This window comes from Girardinichthys multiradiatus, chromosome 7 (genome assembly GCF_021462225.1).
Source record: "Girardinichthys multiradiatus isolate DD_20200921_A chromosome 7, DD_fGirMul_XY1, whole genome shotgun sequence".
Classification (NCBI taxonomy): domain Eukaryota; kingdom Metazoa; phylum Chordata; class Actinopteri; order Cyprinodontiformes; family Goodeidae; genus Girardinichthys; species Girardinichthys multiradiatus.
In genome coordinates, this window is record NC_061800.1 from 49542627 (window position 1) to 49569594 (window position 26968).

At 45.8% G+C, this 26968-nt stretch overlaps 1 protein-coding gene across 25 annotated transcripts in view; it reads left to right on the forward strand.

Moving 5' to 3' along the window:
• The window catches only part of clasp1a (cytoplasmic linker associated protein 1a), a 98250-nt gene extending 71282 nt beyond the window's left edge, over nt 1–26968 (forward strand). For 5 of the 25 annotated variants that reach the window (XM_047371313.1, XM_047371315.1, XM_047371314.1 and 2 more), the window contains 21 exons: nt 987–1049; nt 1625–1728; nt 1873–1896; nt 2276–2520; nt 3497–3560; nt 3699–3701; nt 3781–3944; nt 4974–5052; nt 5135–5278; nt 6734–6829; nt 9662–9811; nt 9915–10021; nt 11434–11559; nt 11815–11962; nt 13088–13334; nt 16578–16634; nt 16967–17157; nt 17428–17556; nt 21073–21279; nt 21634–21750; nt 25086–26968. In XM_047371313.1, the coding sequence (XP_047227269.1) occupies nt 987–1049; nt 1625–1728; nt 1873–1896; nt 2276–2520; nt 3497–3560; nt 3699–3701; nt 3781–3944; nt 4974–5052; nt 5135–5278; nt 6734–6829; nt 9662–9811; nt 9915–10021; nt 11434–11559; nt 11815–11962; nt 13088–13334; nt 16578–16634; nt 16967–17157; nt 17428–17556; nt 21073–21279; nt 21634–21750; nt 25086–25172 (2552 nt within the window). In that variant the 3' untranslated portion in view covers nt 25173–26968. The remainder of the gene's footprint in view (nt 1–986; nt 1050–1624; nt 1729–1872; nt 1897–2275; nt 2521–3496; nt 3561–3698; nt 3702–3780; nt 3945–4973; nt 5053–5134; nt 5279–6733; nt 6830–9661; nt 9812–9914; nt 10022–11433; nt 11560–11814; nt 11963–13087; nt 13335–16577; nt 16635–16966; nt 17158–17427; nt 17557–21072; nt 21280–21633; nt 21751–25085) is intronic. The other 20 variants (XM_047371330.1, XM_047371332.1, XM_047371338.1 and 17 more) reach the window with 11 other exon arrangements.

The following is a 26968-nucleotide window of genomic DNA, read 5'->3' on the forward strand; positions in this document are numbered from 1 at the left end:
TAGAGGAGATCGTTCCTTCCAGGCCGTTGCGCCAAAGCTTTGGAATGATCTCCCGCTCTCGTTACGTTCTCTTGATTCTGTGGACGTTTTTAAGAGCAAACTTAAAACCTAGGTCTTTTCCAAGTCTTTTTAAAGGTTCCAGTGCGTTGGATGTAGTTATGCTACTATAGGCTTGTGACTATTATATTCACAACTACCCTCATAGTGATGGTTTTTATAAAATGTTTTGTGCTTTTATTGTTTTATCTTAATGTATAATTGTGCACTTCTGTAAAGCACCTTGTGACCTTTAATGTCTGTGAAAGGTGCTATATAAATAAACTTTTACTTGTATAAATAAAGCTTTAACAATACAAAAAAAAGGTTCCAGGCTGCGAGCTCTGGTCCAACTCTGGTACTGCAGAATACTTGTTTTTTGTGCGGGAACCGTGATGTCACCGGCCCACGGAATCACGTTAGGGAACCGGAACGGGCTCCGAACCGCGCTGGTGGAAAAAGGGGTATGTGGTATGACCTCCTCTGTAGTTTCGGCCGCTCTCCGAGTAAAACCTTAGAACGAAAAGGGGCTGTATCTTCTTTGACCCTGACTCCACCTAATCTGTGGTCCTCTGTGTGCTCTAATGATGCTTGTCTGGCTTTAGAGAAGCTGATTTGAAATTGCTGCCCTAATTAATGAAACTGACACGTTTAGTAAAGAGGTGACACCATCATCATCGTCAGCAGCTTCTACAATTATACATCAGAGTCTCTAGAGCAAGAGTGGAGGAAACTAATATGTCACAACTCAGAGTGGAGGAGGTTAAAGGTTATCAGGCTCTCTTAGTCCTATCTTATGTGCTGCCATCCTATTTGACCCGGTAATTGGGTTAGGGTTATCATCATTGTTTACAAGCCAGTCAGAGTTTTGGCTTAACAGTAGGAAGTAGGAAGACCCGTAGTCTTGTGTGGACCATTGACTTCCTGGTCCGGATGTTGTCCTCCTGCAGCCTCCCGACGTCACTCCCGTTCAACCAGCGCTCTCTCCACACCAGAACCCCACGGCCAGTCAGGTGACCTGCATGCCTCGTCCCCACTCATTGTCCCACCAGTTTGTGTCTTAGAGGTGAACCAGTAAGCTTCTGTTATGTTCATCCCAACATGGCTGCAGCTAGAATCCATCCGTTTGCTATTTTCTGTTCTTGATGCACCGTTTAACAGTCTTTTAGTTTTATCCAGCAGAGAAGGTAAGAAGCAGGAAGTTTTCATTCCAGCATGGCTGTTTGTTCTGACTTTTCTTTCTTCCTAATAAAAATATTTAGTTTTTATTTAGTTACTGGTTGCAGTAAACTTTTGGTTATTGTAAATGTGCCATATTTCATGCAGAACGTGATGTTTGTTGTTTTTATCTGTGTTTTATGCCTGGATTGTTCCTGTTTTTGGAAAACAAGGAAAAGAGACTCAGTGCATGTTTGGTTTTCGCCTGAGGGATTCATGTTCTTCTATTTGGGTCTTCCTGGTTGTCCTTGTTGGTCGGTGAACCAACAAGAAGTCTAACTTTGGCCACTAAAGTAGGAAAGGTACGTTTCAGGAAGCCTTTCTCCCTCATTAATCAGCTTTCCCTACTGCTTCCTTGTTCTTTTCCCAGATCGGTACAGTTTGATTCACCAAGCGAGAATTTCTGCGTCAGTGAACGCCATGAGGGTCCTGAACACCGGTACCGAGGTGGAGGCAGCTGTGGCAGATGCTCTGGTGAGTTACCTGTTGCTTCCAGATGAGGTTAAGCGTAACATTAAGAAAAAATAGAGAAAACATCCTTGATGGTTTGGTTTTCTGTTCCTTTCTTAAACATCCGCTGTCTCCTCATCCTTCTGGATGTTTTGGGTCCTGTTTCAGCTGTTAGGAGACTCCAGGAACAAGGTAGATTGATTAATCATGTTGTTTGTGTATCCATGCCGTCACACACTAATAAAAACACAGGAATGTCTGTGGCTGCTTCACTCCCGTTGGCTCATGACTGTCCTCCAGTCTGTCTGTCTTATTTCACAGTTCCCTTTGCGTCCTCTCCGCAATAGTTCAAGTTTTATATGTGTCCCTCATTGTGGCGCTGCTTGCCTGCTGTTTAAGATTAAAACAAATGAAAACAAGTTTATTGTTTTGCAGATAAATTCTTTAGCATCCAAAGAACAGGATTTATTAGTAGAAATGTGCTGCATGTTGTTTTAAAGATTCATTTCTCATTGCTGACTTCTGATTTTTGTGCGATGCTGCCTGATCGTTGTTCTCTTCTTTGCTGCAGAGGAAGCCGTTGAGGCGGCGTTACGAGTCGCCTGGCATGTACTCTGACGACGACGCCAACAGCGATGCTTCCAGCGCCTGCTCAGAGCGCTCGTACAGCTCCAGGAACGGAGGGATCCCTCACTATCTCCGCCAGACGGAGGACGTGGCTGAGGTCCTGAACCACTGCGCCAGCTCCAACTGGTCGGAGAGGAAGGAGGGCCTGCTGGGTCTGCAGAACCTCCTGAAGAGCCAGAGAATCCTAAGGTGGGAGCAGGTTTCACTCTCATGCTTTTAGGGATAAAGATGTTGAAAAAGACTTAAAATCATTGATTACAGCAACATGATTTTACTTTGAAAAGTCCAGCCTTCAAAGACCCTTTTGCACGGGTTCTTGTTTAGCATTCCTCTCAGCCTGTTTTCCGACCGTTTTCATTACTAGCTTTTTCAGTACTGGGATTTTTTGGTACCTCCTCAGCACCAGGTCTCATTGGGGATAAGCAGGCCCAAAATCTGACGTGAACAGACTACTGCTCTCTGGTCAGCTGTATGAGTCACTGAGCAGAAAAACAACCGAACTGGCTACACTACAGGCCATAACCTGCACGTCTAAACCTCGGCGTAACGATGAGGTCCAGGCTTTTCTGTGCATCGTAGGAGGCATCAGTATTCAGCAGCAGTGAAGGCAGTGGCACAAAATAGTCTTACATTACAAAATGTAAGAGCAACATCTGCACTCCACTTAAACTTTCAATTCAATTCAGTTTATTTATTTAGCGCCAATTCACAACACATGTCGTCTCAAGGCTCGGGAAAATGGCAAACGCATGTTGGTCACATGATTAGGAAGCACAACTCACGACGCTGATGGCTGGAGGCGGGGCTTCAGGCCACACATCCAGCCGTGGGCGAGTCAATAGAAACCCAACAAGTTTGGTGCTGAGCAGAGCGAGGTCGAGCGGAGGGAGGCCGTGTGGTGCTGGCAACGTGAATGGAAACGAGGCATAATTTCAGTCCATTTATTCAGTGAGGATTGCTAATTTCATGTCTGCTGAGGAGTCCTTTTACTCAGAAACTCAGTCATTCCCAGGAAAGTTTACGTTTGTGATGGTAGGACAGAACAGCCTGTTTCCTGACAAACAGTTGGCATGTAGACCAACTAGTTAGAAGAACTGCCAGTGCTTCTAATGTTGGTGTCCCTGCTGGATGTGTTCTGATGAGCTGATTATTCTTGTCTGTGCAGCCGAGTGGAGCTGAAGAGACTCTGTGAGATCTTCACAAGAATGTTTGCAGATCCTCACAGTAAGGTAGACAACACTGACCACCAGAGTAAAAGCAGTTTGTCCACACGCCTACATTGTAAATGCATGAACACGAGTGACGTTTCTAGAACTAATTGTGTGTCTTCTGTTGCATGGCCTGCCTTGCTGTGGCTTTAACACCAGAGGGTAAGTGTTTGGTTTTTCACTCAATTTTCTTCACCATCAGACAGAGATCACAAGCTGACAGCTGTGCCTTTGCTCTCAGGTGTTCAGCATGTTCTTGGAGACTCTGGTGGACTTCGTCACGGTGCACAAGGAGGACCTGCAGGACTGGCTTTTTCTCCTGCTCACACAGCTTCTGAAGAAGATGGGTGCAGACCTGCTTGGCTCAGTCCAGGCCAAAGTCCAGAAGGCTCTGGATGTCACAAGGTCAGAAATAAGACATGATGATGAATCATCTCTGAGAACATATGTTCAATTCGGTGTTTCACTTGCGTTTTTATATAAATTAGAGTCTGAACGTTAGTTTTAAAGTGGATCTGATGACCCTGAGGTGAGCAGCTGGAACAAATACATGACTTTCTTAGATTTGTTGAAGCTCAACACCCAGACTGAACATTATGCGCAATACTGGCATGAAAAGTTTACGATCCATCGTTGGTTTTAGGTTCCTAAGGCCTGGGAGATGCCACCAAGCCTAAAACCAACGTGCTCAGAGAGTTTGCGGAGCCAAAACGACTAATTCCTTTTTGATCGTTATTTGAAAACAGTCTTGGTCATCCAGCATTTAACTTCAGACAAACAAGTTGTTAGGAAGATCAGTAGAGCTCCTGGTGTTGTTGGTTCTACAGGCATGCAAAGCAAAGTATCATTCGTGCAGAAATGTTGGTGTAGTTCTCCGTGGTTCTAGATAAACTGGACAAAAAGGACCATTTAAATGAGAATAGAAGGCAGCCGGCTACTTCGCCCAGGGGTCCACTAAATAAATTAGCCTAATTAAAAGCCTTGTAAGGGAGATCAGAGAGAGCATAAACTATACAAAGAAAAAACATAAATGGGTCAGTTGGTATCAGAACTGGAGCTTCAGTGAAGGGCTGTTTCACTGCTTCAGGTGGATCTGGACTGCAGTGAAGAACCTAGAGCAGGTTTTCTTTACTAAAACACTCATCAAACCTGATCTGGATTATTCTACTCTGAATATATTCTCCCAAAAATATCATTTCTTATCTGTGAAAACAGTAAAGTAATAAAGGCTTCATAAAAATTAAACTGTGAGGACGGCAGAATGATCTCCAGCTTTGACCAGTTTAGAATTTAACCTTTGAACTAGAGGTACGTTCTTAAAAAAGGTGAAATAGCCCTTTACCGAGGTGCTGTGAATCAGATCACAGCTTCACTGTTTGGATACGAGGGCATCTTATGGTAACAGCTCATATCTCTTTGCTTGCTTCGTGTTAGGGAGTCGTTCCCATTCGACCAACAGTTCAACATCTTGATGAGGTTCATTGTGGACCAGACGCAGACACCGAACCTCAAGGTGAAACAGAAAGAGTTTCTGTTGAGCAGCTGCTGGTTTTATCAGCCAGAAGTGCATTAAATGAATGACATGTTGTCCTCAGGTGAAGGTGGCCATACTGAAGTACATCGAGTCTCTGGCTCGACAAATGGATCCAACGGACTTTGTGAACTCCAGCGAGACCCGACTTGCGGTTTCTCGCATCATAACATGGACCACTGAACCCAAAAGCTCTGATGTGAGGAAGGTAAGAGAACATTGACTTTGAGACGCTGGAAGATAATTAATGTTTGTTGCTTTTCAGCCATTCCTGCATTGTTGGCCTGAAGCTCATTTCCACCGAAGCTGAAATTAGAGTTTCAATAGCAGATCGTTTTTCCCAGCTGGTTAATCTAAGGATAAATGCTTACTAAACCAGAATCCCTGGAAATTAGTGTCAGGATCAAAGATGTTCTGAAGCTCTCCAATTGGACCCCTAACCCTAACATCATGAAACCATCCAAAGAATCTGGAACATTTCAGGGAGCAAGTTTTAGTTGAACAGCAGTGATTTCTGAGATGGTTCTACATCAAGAACCATCATTCATGAGCAGCTGAAGGAACCACATGGAGCAGGGATTACTGTGAAGAACTTTGATTACATCCAGACATTAATGAGCAGAGAAAAGCCTTAAGAAGGACGCTGCAGTGCGTCCCGCCTACCGAACTGTGTCCGTTTGCACCGTTAGCACATAGGAAGAGCACCAAGACAGCACAGCCTACGGAGCTGCTGCCCTAGATACTTTCATCAGAAGATTTGGTGCCCCTGAGTAGAACAGGGCCAAAACGGATTGCTAGGCTCTACCCAACAGTTGCTTTTGATGGAACTATCCAGGGCTGAAGTCCACTTCATGTTAACCTTGCTGCACCATGGTATGGGGCTCTGACGGCAGCATTGATGCAGGAACGTCCAGCAGACCTTGTAGAGAAACATCTACTGCTTTCAGCACCACATCTTCTCCAGGGACATCCATCCTTATTTCACCAAGATGATGGAAAACCACATTCCAAAGGTCTGGCTGAGGAAGAGGAGGGTAGAGCTGCAGTCCCGACCTGTCTCCAACATGGTTCTGTGGGACACCTGAAGATGTGTTTGCGGGGCGAATGGAACAGTAGGTCGCCTTAAACCCATCCTGGCCTGATGGATCCTAGATGTTGGTGGAGGGGCCGAGTGAGTGAATAAAACCATTATAGAGCTGGGAAGGTTTTACCGAAGCAGCGTTTTCTGGAATGTGCTGCAGCCTAAATGCAGGAATGGTTGATATGAACATCTGAAAAATGATGCTTGCGTAAAAGTTAGTAGCATTTAAACAGATTAAATGCAAAGTGGCTCCTTGGACGGATTCACTTATAAATAATGGAAGCCTGTTGCTAAAATGACCACTTTACGCTCTAATCTCTGTCAGTCCCACTGCTCAGCCGGTTCTGTTTGCTGAGCTCTCTCTGTGTCCACGGCCCATCATCTCTGCCGTGTCTAAAGAAGGTAACATGTTCTGCCTCTGTGGCCCCGGCTGTTTGTTTTTCCACTGCTGTTCCTTCCTCAGTGAATCGGGATCTCCAGGCCCTCCGGACTAAACGTTCTGAGTGTTTGCCTCTGTGTTTACATGTGACCGACCCGCTTCGTCCCATAACTCCTGCTCTGCCGTATTGTAATGTGCCCCAGACCCTTCACAGCTGGGTGAGTGAGGAGCTGGCTGGCTGGTCCAGCTCTGCAGCACTTCTGCCCACCGAGGGTAACCTGGAAGAAAGGTGTAAGCAGGTAGAGCCCGCTCCGATAGCCAATCACAACACAACAAGCACGCAACGCTTGCCTGTCGGAGCCTAACCACCGAGCTGCAGGGAGTTCTGTCACTCACCGCCGTTCTGCTGCTGTTTGACTGTAATAACACATCACCATGCAGATCAGGCTTCTAATGCAACCAGAAGGGACTGATGTTTCACTTTGCTGGTTCTTTAAATGATGCATGAGGCACAGAGTCTTGCTAAGTATTTACACCCCTTTTCACATTTTGTCACATTCCAACTGCAAACCTCAATGTGTTTTATTGGGTTTTTATTTGATAGAACAACACAAAGTAGTGCGAAAGGGGGTTGTGTGTGTGGATCCAGCCCCCTTTACTCTGACAACTCCAAATACAGTCTAGAGCAGAGGTCATCAGTAATCAGAGTCCAGCTGTGTGTCATTCATCTGCAGATGTTCTGGTTCTGGCCTCAGAGGTTCCTTAGAGAACAACCAGCATCATGAAGACCAAGGACCACAGCAGACAGGTCAGGGAGAAGGTTCTGGTTTAGTTTAAAGCAAGGTTAGGTTCTGCAACAACATCCTGAGCTTAGAACCTCCCAGAGTTCTGTTCAATCTATCATCTGAACATGGAGAGTGGATGGACCACCTGCAGACCCACCAAGACATGAAGGTCCACCTAGACTGACAGGCTGGGCAAGGAGAGCATTAATCAGAGAAGCAGCCAAGAGACCCAAGGTAACTCTGGAGATGTAGATCCCTCAAACTCAGGTTGGGACAATCTGCCCACAGGAGAAATATTGGTGGTGTATCTGACCTTCGTGAAGGAGTGACAAGAAGAAAACCAGAAGAAGTCTTGTTTGCATTTTGCTACAAGCCATGTTGGAGATGCAGCAAACATGTGGAAGAAGGAGCTCTGAGAGTAGGGGAGCACAGGCACAGCATTATGTCTGGTAGAAAACCAACACCCTGTCCCTTCCATCCCATATGGTGGCAGAATCATGCTGTGGGACAGAGAAGATGGTCAGAGTTGATGGGATGATAGATGGAGCTACATCCAGGACAATCCTGGAAGAAAACCTGTTAGAGGCTGCCGAAGACCTGACACTGGGTTGGAGGTTCACCTTCCAGCTGAGAACATACAGCCAGAGCTTAGTTAGTGGCGGGAACCTAACAAAATGGGAAAACGTTTGAATGACTGTGAATACTTCTGCAAACCTGTGTTTCACTGCTCGACATGGATATGAATGCTGTTTATGTTACTGCTGTGTGACACAACTAACAACCTGCCGTCCAATCACAACCCTGCATGTTGATGCTTGTTTATCTGTTTCTATGGTGGAAGAAATCATTTTCCAACACATTCAGCCTCAAAAGCACCAGGAGTCCCAGATGTTTACAGATGTATTAGTTTTCACCACAGATGTGCCTGCTCAGTCTGACCCTTCTAGATGTCACACCACAAATAAAAGTTCTAAAATATAGTTTTATTCAATGCAAACTAAGGTGTAAATCAAAAGTCAGTTAAATCAGTGAGCATGAGAGGAGAATATAGTGTTGTAACAACCTAGAAAGCAAACAGCAGCATACTTGTGGAGGAGAGCAGAGAAGTTAGCTGGCTGTCAGAAGCAGAGCCTTACCAGGTGTCCCACATCAGCAATAAAGAACTATGGGAACAAACTCCAGTCATAAATATTTAGTGCTTGTAAACCACACTGTGAATTACATTCCTATCTACACATGCACAAAGATGAAGTTCCCAGCGTGGTTTTTACAGAACCTGTAGTCTTGCCCATAAAGAACTACATTAAGCTCAATGTTAGCATTACTTGTTGTGTTTTCAGAACATTGATCTGTTGGAGAGGTCTTCTGAAATAGTTTGGACATGTGCAGAGGAGGGACAGCGGAGGAATTGCACATATATTCAAATGAAGGATCCAATTAGAACAAGGAAGACATTGAAATCAGGACAGAAACCACGTAACTGCAGAAATCCAGAACAAACAGGCAGAAACAGCAGTCAGTGTGAACAAACTGCAGGGAATCAGCTGGAGGACAATAGACCAAACTAGAACCAGCTCCCTCTGGCCTGCAGAGAAGCCATCATGGACATGAAAGTGGTTTTCAGCCACGAATCCTAAATCTGGTCGACGAGATGATGCTGTAACGTTTTTCTTGGGGAAGGAGCACATTTCCAGTCATTAGCTCTGCAGACACAGACTCTGGGCTTTTAGACTCTTTTCTCCACCTGAATCCAGAGCAGGTTTGCTGATGATAAAGCCGTTTCTCAGGAGGGTGATTCATGTGTCCGTTGAGCAATTTTCTCCAGGAAAGGCAGACCAGACAGGATTGGAGATTCTGCCAGTGAAGGAAGAAATGCAGGGGGTTGGTGTGTCAGGAGGATGTTGGGATATGAGCAGATTCCTGGAGAAAAGTAGATCTTTCTGCTTTGGAGGAAAATAGAAAGACACGTTTTAGGATATTCTCTTGCTAAATAAATTCCGACAATAATTAACTAAACTTACTGAGGTTCTACTGAACATCAATCTTCTTTGTTGGGTTCTTTCTGCAGACTTGTCTTACTGAGCTCCCTTGCATGTAGCTGTGAACACTCCTTCCAACAAATGTTTCTCCACAGGTTTGGTTCGTTCTGTTACTTCCCTCTGTGGAGATGAAAAGGTGGTTTTCCTGGTTTCTGACCTACGGTTCTCTCCTGGGCTTTTATAGGTGCTGGCAGATGTAACACTCAGCCTCAATCACTACAGGTGTCTCTGAAACCAGGCAAACCATCTGAACTGTCTCTTCGGTTGCTCTGGACTTCTTTAACCCGTTCTACTGCCCTGTCTGCAGGCGGCCCAGGTGGTGCTGATCGCCCTTTTTGAACTCAATACGCCAGAGTTTACCATGCTGCTCGGAGCGCTGCCCAAAACGTTCCAGGATGGAGCCACCAAACTGCTGCACAACCACCTGAAGAACTCAAGCAACACCAGCAGCAACGTGGTGAGTCCTTCCAGATGGAACAGCCTTGCACCCATCCAGGGCTGTGGTCCAGTCAATGCTTGAAGAGTTTGTCCGATCCAAAGCTGATGTTCTGTTTCTGCAGGGGTCTCCAAGTAACACCATCGTACGGACGGCACCGCGCCACACCGCCAGCAGAACGAGCCCCCTGACCTCTCCAACCAACTGTTCCCATGTAGGACTGTCCCCGAGGTAGGTAGCTATGACATAAGAACTGGTTCTGCTCAGCATAACTGTGGTTTAACAGCTGCTGCTGAGTCAGACTGAACCTCAAACAAATCAACTGGTTCTGAAGCATTTCAGGCTGCAACCCATTCCAGAAAAATGATGTTTCGCTGCAGATTTCCTCACTTTGTAATGTTCCCCTTCCTCCTCCTCCTTCCTACACTTCCTTCTGGCATTTAGATAGCAACCCTCAAAGAGGTGTTCCTGCTACAAAAACATCTTCTGGTGCCCACTGCTCTGGACTTCCAGTTCTAATATCTCCAGCATTCTCTGTTGGGATCAGGTCAGCCCAGCAGCTGTACCCTCCTCTTCCTCCACCAGGCCTTTTTTAAAGTGGCTTTCCATTGATGTTTCTCTAAACTATCTGCATCAGTGCTGCCATCAGAAAAGACGAGATGGTTCAAGTCCATACCATGATGGAACCTCCTTCCATCTGAGCCTGGCTGATTGGGCTGGTTCCTGACAACAGGCTAGATGCTCCTTTTCCAGTAAACACCTGGAGAACTGATGCATCTGATCCATGTTCCCACTGGTGATGGTCCGTCCCAGACAAGTTGACTCCTCTGAGGTTAACGTCAGGTTTCTTCTCTGCTCAGTGTAGTCTGTGAAGCTAACTCTGGACAAAGGTTCTTCAAAGTAATCCCTGCTCCATGAGGTTCTATCAGCTGGTGCTGGATCATGGTTTTGGATGTAGGACCTTCTGAGGGATCAGAGATCACTGATAAGGCTGCTTCCTTAGAGTGTTAGATTTCCTATTAATGACGATAATGATAATAAACTGACATGTTTTTTCAGAGTGAATTATAATTAATTGACCATTTTAATAATCAGACAGGTTAGGGGGATTTATGCTTTATGAGGATAATCTTTCCATAATTCTATACTATTCAAAGTACGACCCGTATCAGAGAACCTGCAGTACAAGAAATCCTAAAGGAAGGAGAACCAGGTGTCAGTACCGGGTCAGAACTGATGAAATAAACTACACTCCTGGTCAGGAAAAGTTTTCCTTACTGTCCTGGAAGTTTCTAATAGGGTCTCCAAAACCTTCCCTTCGAAGCAGTTGGTTTGTTGGGAATTTGATTTGGACTTTTCTTGCTGCTGGTCTTAACTAAAAGGTTTCTGGTCAGAACTGCCAGATCTCAGTGAGCCTGAATGTTCAACAACAGTGTTATAAATCAGTTTCTGTCCTTTGTACGAACACTTTCCCTGAACCTCACAGCTCAGACTCCTTTCTTTTTGTCTCTTCTCTTTCATTCCTGTTGTCCCTCCTTCTCTTCACCCTCTCATGTTTCTCTTCCCGTCTCGTTGGTTTCCGTCCACTTTCCCGCCCCCCTCTTTCACCTGTACCCGCCCATCCTTCCTTCCTGTTGCAACAGTCGATTGTGGGGTTTGGGGGTCGAAGGGCTGTCAAAGCACCCCCCCGCCCCTCCTCCACCCCCTCTGCCTCACTCCACCCCTGCTGCCCCGTGCCTCAGGGCCCTGCGCAGAGCCTTTTCACCCAGGTAACAGGCAGCCTGAGATTATTAGCTCAATGAAGCCTCACCTGAGTCCAGTTTTTTTCTGTTTCTTGCTGAGTGATCCTTTCTCCATCGTTTCTGATGGAAGCAAACATCATTCAGCAACACGTCAGCCTCATGTTTGGCACGCTCAGATCTGACCTGCAGGCAGAAACACTGCACATGCATGCAGATGAGTGACTGTGTTTCTGCTTCAGATTCATTTTATGACCCGATGTTCTGCTTCTCTGTATCCGGCAGCATGATGGAGTACGACACGGAGAACATGAACGCTGAGGAAATCTACAGCTCCCTCCGAGGAGTCACCGAGGCCATCCAGAGCTTCAGCTACCGGAGCCAGGAGGATCTGAACGAGCCTCTCAGACGGGACGGCAAGAGGGACGATGCCGTAAGTCTTTGAGTTGGAAGAATGCAGCTTTATGCTCTTGTGATATCATTTCAAAAGGGAATTCCCATAAAACCATATTTAATAACTGCTTTTAAAAAGAAGCAGGCTTGTTGATCGTTACTGACGCGTTGCAGCAGATGTGAGCAGGAGGCGGTGAGGTAGAGCAGAACCAGCTAAACCGTCACAGAGGACCAAGTGGTACATCTAGCTGTATTTTGGACTTTACAACAGTCCAAAGATTGTTTTTTACGGAACATCTGTCCTCACTGGGTCCAGATGGAAGGACAGGAGTGTCCCTCTCCTCCAGCAGCTGGTGAGTACTGGGACAGGAGTCTGCTGAACCCTGTGGAGCTAAGCTGTAAAATACACCTGCTGTGTTGGGCTACGTTCACCCACCTGCTTTCTGCTCAGCCTGGAGCAATTTGAAACATATCTTGTCTCTATTGGCTGCACGACTCACAGTATAGGAAGGTCAAAGTTCAACGGATTTCAACTTTAACCTGGATGCAACTAAGCTCTACTGAGACGTAGAGGTGGAAGCGTCACTGCGTTTGGGCTTTTCTCCGCACAGCAGAAACGGCTGATGTTCAGAGGAGCTGATTCTGCATTCAGCAGGGAAGCCCTGGTGTTAACTGGTTTAACTGGTTACCAGCAGATTTATCTGAGGGTCTGACTCCACTCAGCAAACCTTCACAATAAAAGCCTCAGCCATGCTCCGACCTTCAGTTAGATAATTAAAACGTCTGTGTTGATTAACCCCGGTGTGGTGCTGGATGTGTGTTCAGACATCTCCTCCAGAAACATTCAGACTGATGAATCATGACAAACATTACAGCTGCTGCAGCTACCAGTGAAAATGCCAACACTGCTGCTGAAACTCATGATAGGAAAGTTTCACACTGCTTCATATGTAAAAGGTGGAAAAAATGAACCCGTTATTTAAAAATTGAAATAAATTGTTAAAACCCAGTGTTCCTCATGTCTTAGAATCCTTTATTGGACGTTACTCAGATAAATAAATGATCATTTGTGCTTCACGTCTGTTTTCTCATGGTTCTGGTTCTGTTCACAGCTTGGAGATCGGGTTTGGAGTCTTTCTGAACTTCCTCCTTTCTCGTCCATTAGGTGGGAAGAGAAGGCGTAGCATTGTCTCCAGGTTCTGATGCCCGTCTGGGTTTAGACGTGGTGGAAGGCGGACGCACAGCTTTGGACAATAAGACCTCTTTGCTCAACACGCCGTCACCACGCTCCTTCTCCGGGCCGAGGAGCCGCGAGTTCTCCCCGTTTGGATACGGAGACACCATCTGCACGTATGACAAGAGCGCGCTGAAGGAGGCCGTGTTCGACGACGACGTGGAGCAGTTCCGGGACTGTGAGTCTCTGCAAACACTAAACGCACGTCACAGAGAGGGTTTCCACACATTACGGCCTGCTGCAGAGTTCCAAACTCTGTCCAGACCTGGACTCAGGTCCGTCTTCAGGTTTTACCTGTAATCAGGAGTCACACAGATTATTAATATGGCAAAGAGGTCATTATAAAGTGTTTGATACCCTGTTTGCAGGTATTCCCTCTTGCAAAGTATGTAGATGTCACACACTGCAGCAGGGATTTTGGGCCTCTCCTCCATACAGATCTTCTCCAGATCCTTCTGGTTTTTTATTGGGTTCAGGCCTGGAGACTGGCTAGGCCCCTCCAGGACCTTGAGATGCTTCTTATGGACCCACTTCTTAGCTGCCCTAGCTGTGTGCTTCGGGTCGTTGTCCTGCTGGAAGACCCAGCCATGGCCCATCTTCAATGCCCTCATTGAGGGATGGAGGTTGCTGCCTAAGATCTCCTGAGACATGGCTCCATCCATCCTCCCCTCAGTACGATGCAGTCGTCCTGTCCCCTTTGCAGAAAAGTATCTCCAAAGAATGACGTTTCCACCTCCGTGCTTCACGGTAGGGATGGTGTCCTTGGGGTTGTCCTCATCCTTCTTCCTCCAAACACGGTGAGGGGAGTTTAGACCAAAAAGCTCAATTTTTGTCTCCTCAGACCACTTGACCTTCTCCCCTTCCTCCTCTGGATCATCCAGATGGTCCTTGGCTAACTTCAGACGGGCCTGGACCTGCGCTGACTTGAGCAGGAGGACCTTGCAGCGCAAGGATTTTAATCCATGGTGGCGTAGTGTGTTACTGATGGTCTTCTTTGAGACTGTGGTCCCAGCTCTCTTCAGGTCATTGACCCGGTCCTGCCATGTAGTTCTTGTCTGATCCATCACCTTCCTCATGATCATTGATGCCCCACCAGGTGAGATCTTGCATGGAGACCCAGACTGAGGGAGATTCTTCCATTTTCTTATAATTGCTCCAACAGTTGTTGTCTTCTCAACAAGCTGCTGGACTGTTTTCCTGTAGTCCATCCCATTCTTGTGCAGGTCCACTATTTTATCTCTGATGTCCTCACACAGGTCTCTGGTCTTGGTCATGGTGGAGAGGTTGGAGTTTGATTGAGTGTGTGGACAGGTGTCTTTTACACAGATAACGAGTTCAAACAGGTGCAGTTAATCCAGGTAATAACTGGAGACCAGGAGGACCTCTTGAAGAAGAACCAACAGGCCTGAGAGAGCTGGGATTCTTACTGGTTGTTAGGGGATCCATTACTGAGGTCATGCAATAAAATGATCATTAATTACTTAATAATCACACAATGTAATTTTCTGGATTTTAGTTTTAGATTCTGTTGCTCACAGTTGAAGAGCATCTATGATAAAAAATGAAAGACTTCTAGAAACTTTGGAGGTGGAAAACCTGCAGAATGAGCAGCGTATCAAATACTTGTTCTCCACACTGTAGCTGCTCCTAACAGGTTAAGGTGGGCCCAGAATCACTACTCCGTGGCTCCATGTGGAGGCGCTGCACACAATGTAAAGTGAAACGACCCAAATTTTAGAGGAAGAATATGTTGATTTTAAGACCTGCAAGGTCTGATGGGAGCTTTGGAGTTACCAGGTCACCTGATGTAAGCAGGAGATCAGAAGGAGGATTTTGGACTGAACCTTGAATAGGACTGGCAGGTGAAAGTCCAGACCTGGGAGAGGTGAGATCTTGCTGAGCGTTCCTGTAGCAGAGTTTTGGACCTTCTGTAGGCAGGAGCCATAACTGTAGATTTGATAGTCATGGCGAAGCTGCTGAGAGACAGAACAGTGTTATTAAACAGGTCCCCTTGTAGCTTTACTTATCATACCTGCAACATAAAACCCTTAAGTTCTGACCCTACAACCTCAAAGGGAGCCATCTTTATCCCTGGCACAGTGCTGTAAATGTGGCCCACTCAGCTGGTTCTGTGTGTTCATGGCAACCACAATGTAGCAGGATCTTAAATCGCACACTAATCTGAATTAATCTTTGCTTTGTTAATTATAAAATGTATTCCATGATGTGGATTATTCACCTGCTGAAAATCTCTTCAGCCACTGATATAAAAGCTGCAGCCCTAAACTGACCCGCATCTGCAGTCAGAGTTCTGTACCAACTGGAACATGGACAAACCAGGCCAGACGAGGTCCACCAAACACAGGGAGGACGACCATCAGAGACCTGAAAGCATCTGCTGCAGCGTCACCATGACAACCATTACATGCCAGCTACATGCTAACTGGTTGTTTAGGAGGCATGTCTGGAAAAAGCCTATCCTGTCCTACCATCACAGGGACCTTAACTGGACCTGTAAGACCATACCCTAGGTGGGTCTGCTTGGATGAAGATGTGGAACAGCAGCTCTTGTCTACTGAGAAGTCCAGTGGAGGATGTACCTCCCTGTTCATTTATCACTGTAGCATGAACAGTGTGAGGCCCAGATGACTCCAGATAAGCCAGGCTACCAGGGATTTGTGGACTTGTCTCCTTTACAGTCAGCACATGTGACTCAGAAGTGGCAGCAATGTCCCAAAAATGTGATTTCACGCTACGCTACACAGACGCTGTACTCACCTCCAACTTGGGAATGTTGAAACTGGTTCCTCAGTGATGTTTACCTGACCACCTGGGGGCAGTCATGGACTGACATTTCATTCTCAGATGATCCTTTCGTAGGAAAACAAAGACGTTTAGATCACACTTCAAAGACAAGATGATGTTCCTTCATCTCTCATGTTTGGAGCCATGTAACAGGTCTGGTAGGATAAGCTCAGCTGTCCCATGGACTGCCAGCTGGGTCTCAGCTGATTCTGTGAAGAACATGTGCTGGTTTTAGATTTAGACCTCAGACCAGGGGTCTCCTGCTCCAGTCCTGCAGCTTTTAGATGCATCCCTGCTCCAACACACCTGAATCAAATGACTGAATTACTTCCTCAGCAGTTCTGCAGAGGCCTGGTATTGACCCATTCATTTGGTTCAGGTGTGGTTGAGCAGGGATGCATCTCTGTCGTTATGGCAACACAAAGTCCAGATGTTGAAACCCAAACAAGATGTCTCCATTCAACTCCTCCAGTTTTGTGTGGAAGCTCCCAGTGTTTACTACATCTACCAGTTTGTGTTTCTGTTGCATTCATCACATTGTTCTTTCTGCACCCTCCCATTCCCCCACCTCCATCCTCCACCTTCATCTCTCTTCCACCCTCCTCCTCCTCTGCAGGCCGGCGGCAGGAATCTGGTGAAAACAAGACGAGTCTTCCCAAAGGCTTTGCTCCGGGTAAACATACTTTCCCTGAATGATGCTCCCTGGGTCCTCCACCGTTTTCCCTCATTTATCTCTCCATGGTCCTGTGACTCCACCCACTTCCTCCATCGCTGCACATTTGTCTGCTGTGTTGATGTTTTTACTAACAGTTGGATCAGATTATTTCTGCGTTAACTCAGTGATGATGTGTTCCCACCATCTGACATGAGATCTTTAATCATTTCAGGACATTTTTGACTCAGTGGACTCCAATCTTAGTGAAGTTTCAGTGTTTAAATCCACCTTGAATGACTGTTTCCACCTCGAACTGTAACTCTACTCTCTCCTCCCGTTTTTCCGAGCAGTCGGTCCGGACCACTCCGACCTGGTGGCCGACCTGCTGAAGGAGCTGTCCAATCACAACGAGCGTTCGGAAGAGCGTAAAGGAGCCCTGGTGGAGCTGCTGAAGATCACACGAGAGGACAGTGCAGCGGTGTGGGACGAACACTTTAAAACCATCCTCCTGCTGCTGCTGGAGACGCTGTGTGATAAAGATGTAGGTTAACTGGTTTCTGTCCCTGAATGGTGGTTCCTGCTGATCCTTAAAGGTTCAAGCTGAATCCACACTAAAGAAACTGAGATCCTGATCCAGTTCTCCTTTCTGGGTTTGGAGTAGCTGTCCAGGCTCTCTAAAGTTTCCCTCATTCTCAGAAAGCCTGTCAGAGGGAAACCCTAAAGAAATGAGGACTGGATCAGTTCTCTGGGCCAGTTCTTGGTGTGTGTGTTTGTGCTGAGGAAGGACATTTCTGTTGCTGTCTCCGAGCAGCACACCATCCGGGCTCTGGCTCTGCGCGTGCTGAAGGAAATCCTGAGGAATCAGCCAGCTCGCTTCAGGAACTACGCTGAGCTGACCATCATGAAGACCTTGGAGGCCCACAAAGACTCTCATAAAGAGGTAATCAGGTGCAGTAGCTTTGAGTGACTTTATGTGAAATAATCAAACTTAGAATTTAGACTTAATTGATCTAAAAATGGAGAAATGATCCTCTGCAATGAACCCATCCCTTAGGGGGCAGTGGGCTGCCATTGTGCTGCTGCCCGGGGAGCAGTCAGGGGACCCAGAGAGGCAGGCTGTGGGATTCAAACCATGGTACTTGTGGCCTCTCCAGGATGCAAATGCCCTGCTCTCTAACCACTAGGCCACTGGTCCACCAACCAGGAAGGTCCGCAATAAATGCTGATCAGTCAGTTTAACCATGAGCTGCAGAAACTCTCCTGTCTTACTAATGAACGTAGGGTAAAGACATCCATCCATCCATCTGTTCATCCATCATCCAGAATCTCATTCTCTCAGTCATTATCTATACCTCAGGACCATCAGTGAGGGTTGGGAACCTGGATGGTTGTATGGCACTGACAGTAGGACGTTACATAGTAGCCACAGCTGCCCTGGGGCAGACTGGCAGAAGCGGCCCCGCCGGGCCCTCTGACCTGTAAAATTACATATTTTAAGGGTTTTGAAAAAGTTACAATTAAAAATAGCTCAACAGCGCCCCCTAAACTGAACTGTGGCCTACAAGTATAACGTAGATTTGAAATGTGGCACACAGGTAGGACACTCCAAACCAAGCAAAAAAGTCAGTGGAAAGTCAGGTGTGTCCTAAAACCAGAAGTGTTGCAAGCTTTTCCAAAGTGTGGGGGATGTTTGTCTGTGGGGGGGCATCGGCTGTGAATTGAGATTCTTAATGGCTCGGTGTTTTCTATTTTTATTTTTACGTGATTCCCTGTGCTTCTTTGTCGTCATCACTCCTGGCCACATCTTAAAATCCATCCTAAAAACATTTAAAACTGGGACCTTTATAAACCCTTACACACATGCACCTGGGATGGAAACAAGCATCACACACACACTCTGCTTCTAATTAGACTCTTTCACGAACTGTAACTAAAACAAAGAATAGTTTAAACCTACATTTATTGAATTTCTGACCTCTGACCTTTCATGTGCTCTCTCTGAGACGTATGCCTCCTGCAATTAACCTGTCCTGAACAAGAAGGCTGCAGTGGTACAGATTGGGCTCAGGATGATTTAAATACTTTAAGGCTCAGTTTACACAAAAAAGCTTAATCCAAAAAAATGGATTTGTTATTTTTTCATCTAAATGGGGTTTTAGCTTTTTACAGTAATATCACTTACATGGTTAATCTTGAAAAAGTTGTTAATCTTCTCTTGTCTTTCGTTTCTGCATCTTAATTATACTAAGTGACAAAAAGGAGTCATGAATCTGACGGACAGAGAGAGGCTGCAGGTCCATAGAAACAATATGTTAGCATACATACTAGTGTTTCCTCAGCAGGAACTGAATGTAAGACAAACACAAGCCTGGCGACTTAAAATGGGACAGCCAATCAGCAGCAGGTGTCAGGTTTCAATAGGAGGGAGAGGGACGGGGTGGAGGGGGGAATACAGTGAGTGCAATACGGAGGAAGAGACTGGGAACGCCGTGGGAAAAGTGAGGGTTTTCAACCATCTTACATCCCCACAGTTGCAGCGCCCATGCCCAAAACCAACAGGAAGTTGGCCATTTTGGGTTAAAAGGTCATTTTTGACATTTCATACATGTCGAGCTTTGACGAACTCCTCCTAGGGGTTTTCAGCTATCAACTTCAAATTTGGTCAGTAGGTCCTAAAGTCATGGGGGGTTAAAAGTGATCAAAATCGTGAGCTTTTGAGAATGCTAAAGGGGCGGGGCCAGACCTCAAAACTTGACGTCTCGCCAAGAAAATCGAAATTGTTATAGTTTCTACAAGGAAAGGTCTAAGTTGGATTTTAACAGTGGGAGTTTTCACTGGATGGTGTGGCCGTGGCAGCGTGGCGATGTGAGACGTCATGAAATTTCCCTACGTTTGCCTCTGATTTTCTAATTTCTCATCGGATCTTCACCAAATTCAATATGATCGATCTTAGTCCACCTCCCTAAATACATATAGTGAATCATTTGGTGGACGTGGCCTAATTTCTCCACAGTGCCCCCTAAAAGTAAAAAAAAAAAATCAGCCCCTGGCCATCCTTGGTTATGAAATCTGGTACACGTGTGTAACTTATCAGGACCTATAAAAACATTTCTTGGAGCCATGGTCCAAACCTCACAGAAAGTTGGTAATTTTTAATCAAATTTGCCATTTTGTCTGGTTTACACTCATCGATTTTGAGCTAATCCTTCCTATAGCTTTTGAATCACAGCATGGATATAAGAAAAAGTCACTCAACTAGTAGCTACTGCATTGGCAGAGATGATTGATTGGTGGGTGACCAATGTTGACAACAGAACGATAGTGGGTGCAGTTTTTCTAGATTTTAGTGCTGCTTTTCTGCATATAGTTTCTCTTACACACCACTGAACAGGTTACTTAACCTGTAGGTATCAATCTGTATTTTTCCATGGTAGTTCTTCTTCTCCTGAATATTTACAGTGTGGTGTGCCACAGGGCAGCTGCTTAGGGCCATTACTTTTCACACTTTTTATAAATGATATGTCACATGTCTTTTAAAAGGTGTAGTACAACTCTGTATGCAGATGACGCTATAGTCTATTATGCTGCAAGGAATATGGCAGAGCTAAGACTTACACTGCAGTCTGATCTACAGCTGCTACAAGTTCAATGTTAAAGAAAATGGGTAGAAATGTGTCTTATATAAAGAGATGTAGCTCACTGCTGACCCCTGCTTCCAGAGTCCTGGTGGTTCAGTCGTTGCTATTATCCCACCTGGAGTACTGTTCTGTGGTGTGGTCTGGGGCATCCAAAAAACACCTGTTTAAACTTCAGACTAATTTTATTTCTCACCTCCTGTTCTGTGTGTAAAAACAACAAAACAGGTTTTGTTGTTTTGTTCATGTTGTTTTGATCCATCGAGATGTTCCGGTTCTTCTAAAGTCTTGAAAAGATTGCAATAGTTTGGTTTTGGGATTTTCAAGGCCTGGTTAATTGTAGGAAAAGGATGCCAGAGTTACCTCCTTTTAGATTGGAGTTTGGTCTGGATTAGCAGATCCTCCATCTGCTCCAAATATGTTCTTACAAAGCAAACATCGTTGCAACATTGTTGCAGCCCTGAATAAATCCAGTCTGTTGGTGTGTTTAGTGGTTCTGATGATGTAGAAGATACCAACCTGACCTTGGTCCAGTATACAGGAAACAATCACACTGACACATGGAATCAACTGGAACGTATTCAAACGGATATCTGGGTCTTTGGAAAAAGAGAACCCAAAGAAAATCCCAGTTTGCCGGTAGAAGTCTGGAAAGAAATCTGGAAAAAAAGGAACTTTGAGAGAAATTTGGGCCTTGATGCATCCACAAACTAAGTAGGAACCTTAAGATGAGAACTCTCAGTGATTGGTTGGCACCCTGAGTGGAGATCTGGCCTTTCTCCACATCTTTGAAAGATTCTAATGTTCTCTTCCTGTTTCAGGTGGTCCGAGCGGCCGAGGAGGCGGCATCCACGCTGGCTGGGTCCATCCACCCAGAGCAGTGCATCAAGGTTCTGTGTCCCATCGTCCAAACCGCGGACTATCCCATCAACCTTGCCGCCATCAAGATGCAAACCAAAGTGATCGAACGCATCACCAAGGACTCCCTGCTGCAGCTGCTGCCGGACATCATCCCCGGACTGCTGCAGGTCGGGTTTTAGTTATTTCACTGCAAGCTGACCCGTTTCCAGGGTAACCATAATTAGGTCATGCAGACTGAAGTGTAAAATGTTTCTTCAATCGTTTGTTGGGTGTCAGAAGAGTCAGTGGGAGTAGAAACTTCCATGACGCCTCCTGAAAGGCTTATTTGGACAGTGGGAATTATTTGCCTTATTTGTCCCTGTAAATGTTTGCATGCTCTCTGCTCTGCTCTCCTCCCACGTTCCCGCCGACCTCCTGCGTGTGTGTGCATGTGTGTGTGTGTGCATGTGTGTGTGTGTGCATGTGTGTGTGTGCATGTGTTGGCGCGCTCGGCGCCTGATGCTGCTGTGTTTCTGCTGCAGGGCTATGACAACACAGAGAGCAGCGTTCGCAAGGCCAGCGTGTTCTGTCTGGTGGCCATCTACTCTGTCATTGGAGAGGAGCTCAAACCCCACCTGGCACAGCTCACAGGCAGCAAGGTAACACACACACGAGCGGATGTTGTGAACAGACGCAAAGCCTTATCTTCTTCCCATGTTGTTATTTCTCAGCTGGTTCCAACAAGACAGCCAATAATAAAAGTCAAGGTCCGATTTCCCCCATTTTCTCTACAGTTGTCAAAAGTTTAGCTGTTAAGGTTAGGTCCACCTCCCCCCAACCACTCCTACTGTCCACCTGAGATCCAGGTCCATAGTCAGGTTCTAATTGTCCAAACCTCTCATGTATTCAGGGAAGCAAAGTGGAAAAATTCAACTGAAATGCAGAAATATCATGTAGAAAATGGTACCACAAGACCTCTGGGACAATGTCTGGACAGATGAGACCAAAGTAGAGATGATTGGACTGGACCATGTTAGAGAAAACCAAACAAAGCAGATCGAGCACGGTGGTGGAGGGGGGATGATTTCGGCACCTTGCAGTGGGCCATGATCTCCACTTTGCACCAAAGTATTGTGGAGTCATATGGGAGTCCATCTGTCCTCTGAAGTGTGACCCAAACTGGGTCATCAGCAGAACAATGATCTTAAAAACAGCAGCTGATGCACAACTGAATGGCTGGAAATGCTAAGAATCACAATGCTGCAATGGCCTAGTTAAAGTCCAGACCTCAGCTTGATGGAAATGCTGTAGTGGGACCTTCAGAGAGCTGAGCACAAACAATATTGAACTGAAGCAGCATTGAAGAGATGAGTGGACCAAGGTTCCTCCATCAGCTCTGTTCTGCTGCTTGACGAGCTTCTACAAGCTGCTGGATCAGGGGGTGTACTTAGTTTTTTACCGATTACTTCTGCATTTTGTGTAATTATAGAGCCTTGCAGAAGCAGGCTGGAGCAAATTCACATTTTGTCGTGTTAAACCTGCCTTGGTGGAAGTAGCAGCTAACTGAGGAGGAAGAGGAGACCACAGCAGACAGGCCAGGCAGGAGGTTCTGGAGATGTTTAAAGCAGGGTCAGGTTCTACAACAACATCCCAAGCTTTGAACATCTCCCAGAGCTCTGTTCAATCCATCATCTGAACATGGAGAGAGGATGGACCACCTGCAGACCTACCAAGACATGGATGTCTACCTAAAGCTGCCATGATGTGTGGCCTGACTTACAAAGTGATCTTCACTGATGTTCTACTTCCAAGCTGACTGATCTGGAGCTGTTTTGGTCTGGACACGTTGATGTTTTTGGTTGAAGCGGGACAGAATGGACCATAGATGTATGGTCAGAGTTCATCACTCCTTTATACCACAGTGTCCTTCAGTGAGTCCATAATCCAGTTGAGTTTGGATCTCATTGTTCATCTCCACCAGAGGTTCTGACTGTCTTCAGAACAGAAGGACCATTGTCAGTACATTCAGACTGAGGCAGCTGTAGATTTCTGCTGCAGATGATGGAAAATACAGAGCTTTGAAAAAAGTAATTACCCCCTAAATCTGATACCTGGTTCCACCTTCTGCAGCAACAGCTGATAACTCCTAACGACTCTTTAACAAACTGTGGAGGAGTTTGGACCCACTCCAGCAGGGGCTAGAGAAGCCTCTTTCAGATCATGCTGCAGCACCTCAATCAGATTTAAGTCCAGACTTTGACTAGACCACCGCAGACCTTTTAGCCATTCAGAGGTGAACTTTCTGGTGAGCTTCAGGTCATTGAACAGCAAAGCCTCCCAGACCATAACACTACCACCTCTATGCTTGACCCTAGGTGTGATGTTCTGGTTCTGAAACGGCGTTAGTTTTACATCAGATGTAATGGGACACACACACCTTCCAGAAAGGTCCACTTTGTCTCGTCAGTCCACAGAATATTTTCCCAGATGTCCTGAGGATCATCACAATGTTTTTAAGTAAACGTCAGATGGTTTTTTGGGGGGGGTCAGCAGTGGTTCTGGTCTCCCATGGAGACCGTTTTTGCCCAGTCTCTCTTTCTTATTGTTGAATCATGACCTCCGACCTTAACTAGCTCAATGAGGTTGTCAAAGCTTTAGATGATGATCTAGGTTCTTCTGGAACCTCCTGGATAAGTGATTGATGAGATCTTGGAGTAATTTTGGTAGGTCGGCATCTCCTGGGAAGGTTCTCCACTGTTCCTTGTTTTCTCCATGTGTGGATGATGGTTCTCCCTGAGGTTCTGTGGCAAAGCAACTTTATTTATACATCACATTTCAGCAACAAGGTAATTCAGTGCTTCACATGATGCAGATGAACAAAGGCTGGACTACAGACTGAACTTAATGAATGCACACCATGCTTTTAGGCCCATAAAATGAAACGTTCTCCTTGGGGAGGAGGCAACTCCTCGGAACTGTTCTGACCCAATCTGCATCTCAGTAATGGGGGAAGATTCCTTTTAAAAGGGGTCCACGTCTGGACCAAGAGTCAGAGACTTCCTGGTACCTTCCTCGTAGCTTCTTCTAGGAGAGCCCAGCTCATCCAGGGGTCTTCTACAGTGGACTGCTTCTCACTGTGGACAGCGAGGTCCTTTATGCTGTCTGTTCCAAGGTGGAAGATCCTGATTAACCTTTAACCCCAGTAGAAAATAATGGGCTTTAACCTTGATTTAAAGAATTCAGGGATTCAGCATCTCTGCAGTTTTCTGGAAGTTTGTTCTAGATCAGTGGAGCAGAAGAATTAAATGCTGCTTCTCTATGTTTGGTTCTGGTTCTGGTTCTGCAGAGTAGACTGAAGACCTGACTGGTCTAGAAGGTTGATACAACAGCAATAGATCTTCAGTGTATTTTGGTGCTAAGTCATTCAGTGTCTTAGAAACTAACAGTGACTGTCTTTACGTGGTTCTGGAGGTTCTGGTCTGAGTCCATCACTACACCCAGAGTTCAGGCCTGATCAGTGGTTTCTAGCTGTAGAACCTGAAGCTGCGTGCTGACTCTTCATCACTCAGCTGAAGAAAGTTGTGGCTCATCCACTCATTGATTGGTTCTCTGCACCTCTGGAGACCTGAAGCCTTAGACGGGACTTTTAACCCTCTCTAGACTAATAGATGTCAGAGACTTTGCTCCTCATCTGTCTTTCAAATCAAAGCATGCTGTGTTGCTCTCTGAGATCTGTTAGCCTACTTCGTGTTGTCTGACAGGTTCTGTTTAAGTGATTTCTTAATTCTACAGGTCTGGCAGAGGCCTCTTGTGTTTAGTCAGGTTGTCTTTGTCTGATTAAAAGATTTGATCTGAAACATGTAGGCAAGAAAAATGGAAAAACAGAATAAATCTGTAGGGGGGTAAATACTTTAATTGCTCTGTTTGTAGACCTGAGGGATGAGTCCAGTCTGGATCTGAGTCGGACTTTGGTTTTGTCTCTGTGTGTTTGCAGATGAAGCTGCTGAACCTCTACATCAAGCGAGCCCAAACCACCAACAGCAACAGCAGCAGCTCCTCAGATGTTTCATCACACAGTTAATGTGGGAACGTTGGTGGGTTTCCTGTCTCCTCGCCAACATAACCCACCTTCTGCTGTGCTTTACCCCTGAAGTGGAACCAACCCCATCCGCCTGTTGGTCCTCCTGCAGTTTCCCCATCAGCCGTGTCACCTGGAGGGAAGCAGGAGATTCTCTGGAGATCTGCCCTTAGAGCCACACCATGCCCTGAACCGTTGTCATCATGTGATACACCATTTGGCTTCCTGAAGCCGCTGCATTGATTGTGTTTTTTACTTGTTAGAAAGACGAAGTCAGTCGGTTCCACTCAGACAGGAAGGTCTGAGCTTCAGAACGGACAATCCCATAAACGAGACGCTGCGCAGTGACAGACCATCCTCATCTGTCCCCAAATTTACAATCAGGACACAAAGTTGGAGCTGAAGCTCCGTTTCTCTGTCAGTAACTAAGTGCTGCTAGTCTGAGCATGCTCAGTGTGACTTTGTTTCCAGAGCAGGGAAAATCAGCTGATCTGGACTGAAATTACAGTTTAAAATTTTTAAAGTCTGTGTTGACTCCAGGGTTTAGAGACGTAAATTAAGACACGAGCAAAAATCTTTTATTTAAAAGAAAGACTTCTAGGAAAAATCAAGCAGTTATTTGTTCAGAAGATCTCTGGACCCTCTGATTGGACAATACGAGCTGAGTCACAAATCAAACTGTCCAATCACTGAGCAGATGGTTTGGTTGCCTTAACTTGGGGAATAGACAGCATCTGGGTTGTGAAGGTGATCCAGAGATTGATCCCAGAGTTCCCAGAACAGCTGGGATATACAGCCCTTCCAGGAAGTTCTGGGTCGCCCTTGGAGTCTCCTCCCAGTAGGTTGTACCTCGACAACATCAGAAGGAAAGCTCTCTGATTGGTCCATCCCTGGTTAGATCATCTGCAGCTTGTTCTGGTCCAGCTTCATTATGGTGACCATAAAAAGTCTGTTGAGCTGTTTTCATGGTTTTGTTTAGAAGAACCACGCCGGGTCATCTTCATCTGACTCTAACTGGTGACCATGTTCAGCTTCTGTTTGGAAACCAGGACTGGAACCACACAGCAGCTCAGAGAAGGTCAATCTCTGGACTTCACAGCTCTTCTGTACATAAACATCGATGGTGTTAACTAACTTTTGCACGTCAGTAAGTAACCTTGCATGTGAGCAGCAGCACATGTGGGCTCCGTCTCCTATAAAGTGCACTTCATCACATTGGCCACGTTCTAGTTCCAGAAGAATGACTCGAGCCCGGTTTTGTAGTTTAATTTGGAGAAACATTGGAACCTGCTGCGAGCTCCAGCTCCAGGATTTAGTAGAAACCTTTTTGCTGCGGATTAATAATCAGATTTTATTTCAGGATGTCCATCATGTTTTAGTTCTTGTTGTCAATGAGTTGGACCAGATCTTTTTATTTAAGGAATGACTGTACAGGAAATGAATTGTTAACTTTTGGTTCGGTACTGAAATGGACTTCAGCTCTTAGCTCTACGCGCACCGCCTCACTGCTCTTCATTCTGGCCTAATTTATTTGTTATTTTGGAGGAAGAAGAAGATCTGTACTCTCGCAGTCCTGCTGGCAGCAGAAGGGACGTTATGCTGAACCTGTTCATTGCTTCCTGTTGCTGCACTCATGCAATATTCAGACTTGTATTTATATATTTTATTTGATCAGGTTTTATTTCACGTGGTCCTTACGTTGAACTGTACAGAAGTTCTTTCGTTAACATCCACCTGTGACAGATTTGCCGCGATGTGAAGAAACTGTTTACTCAGAAATAAACAGATTGAGAAATGAA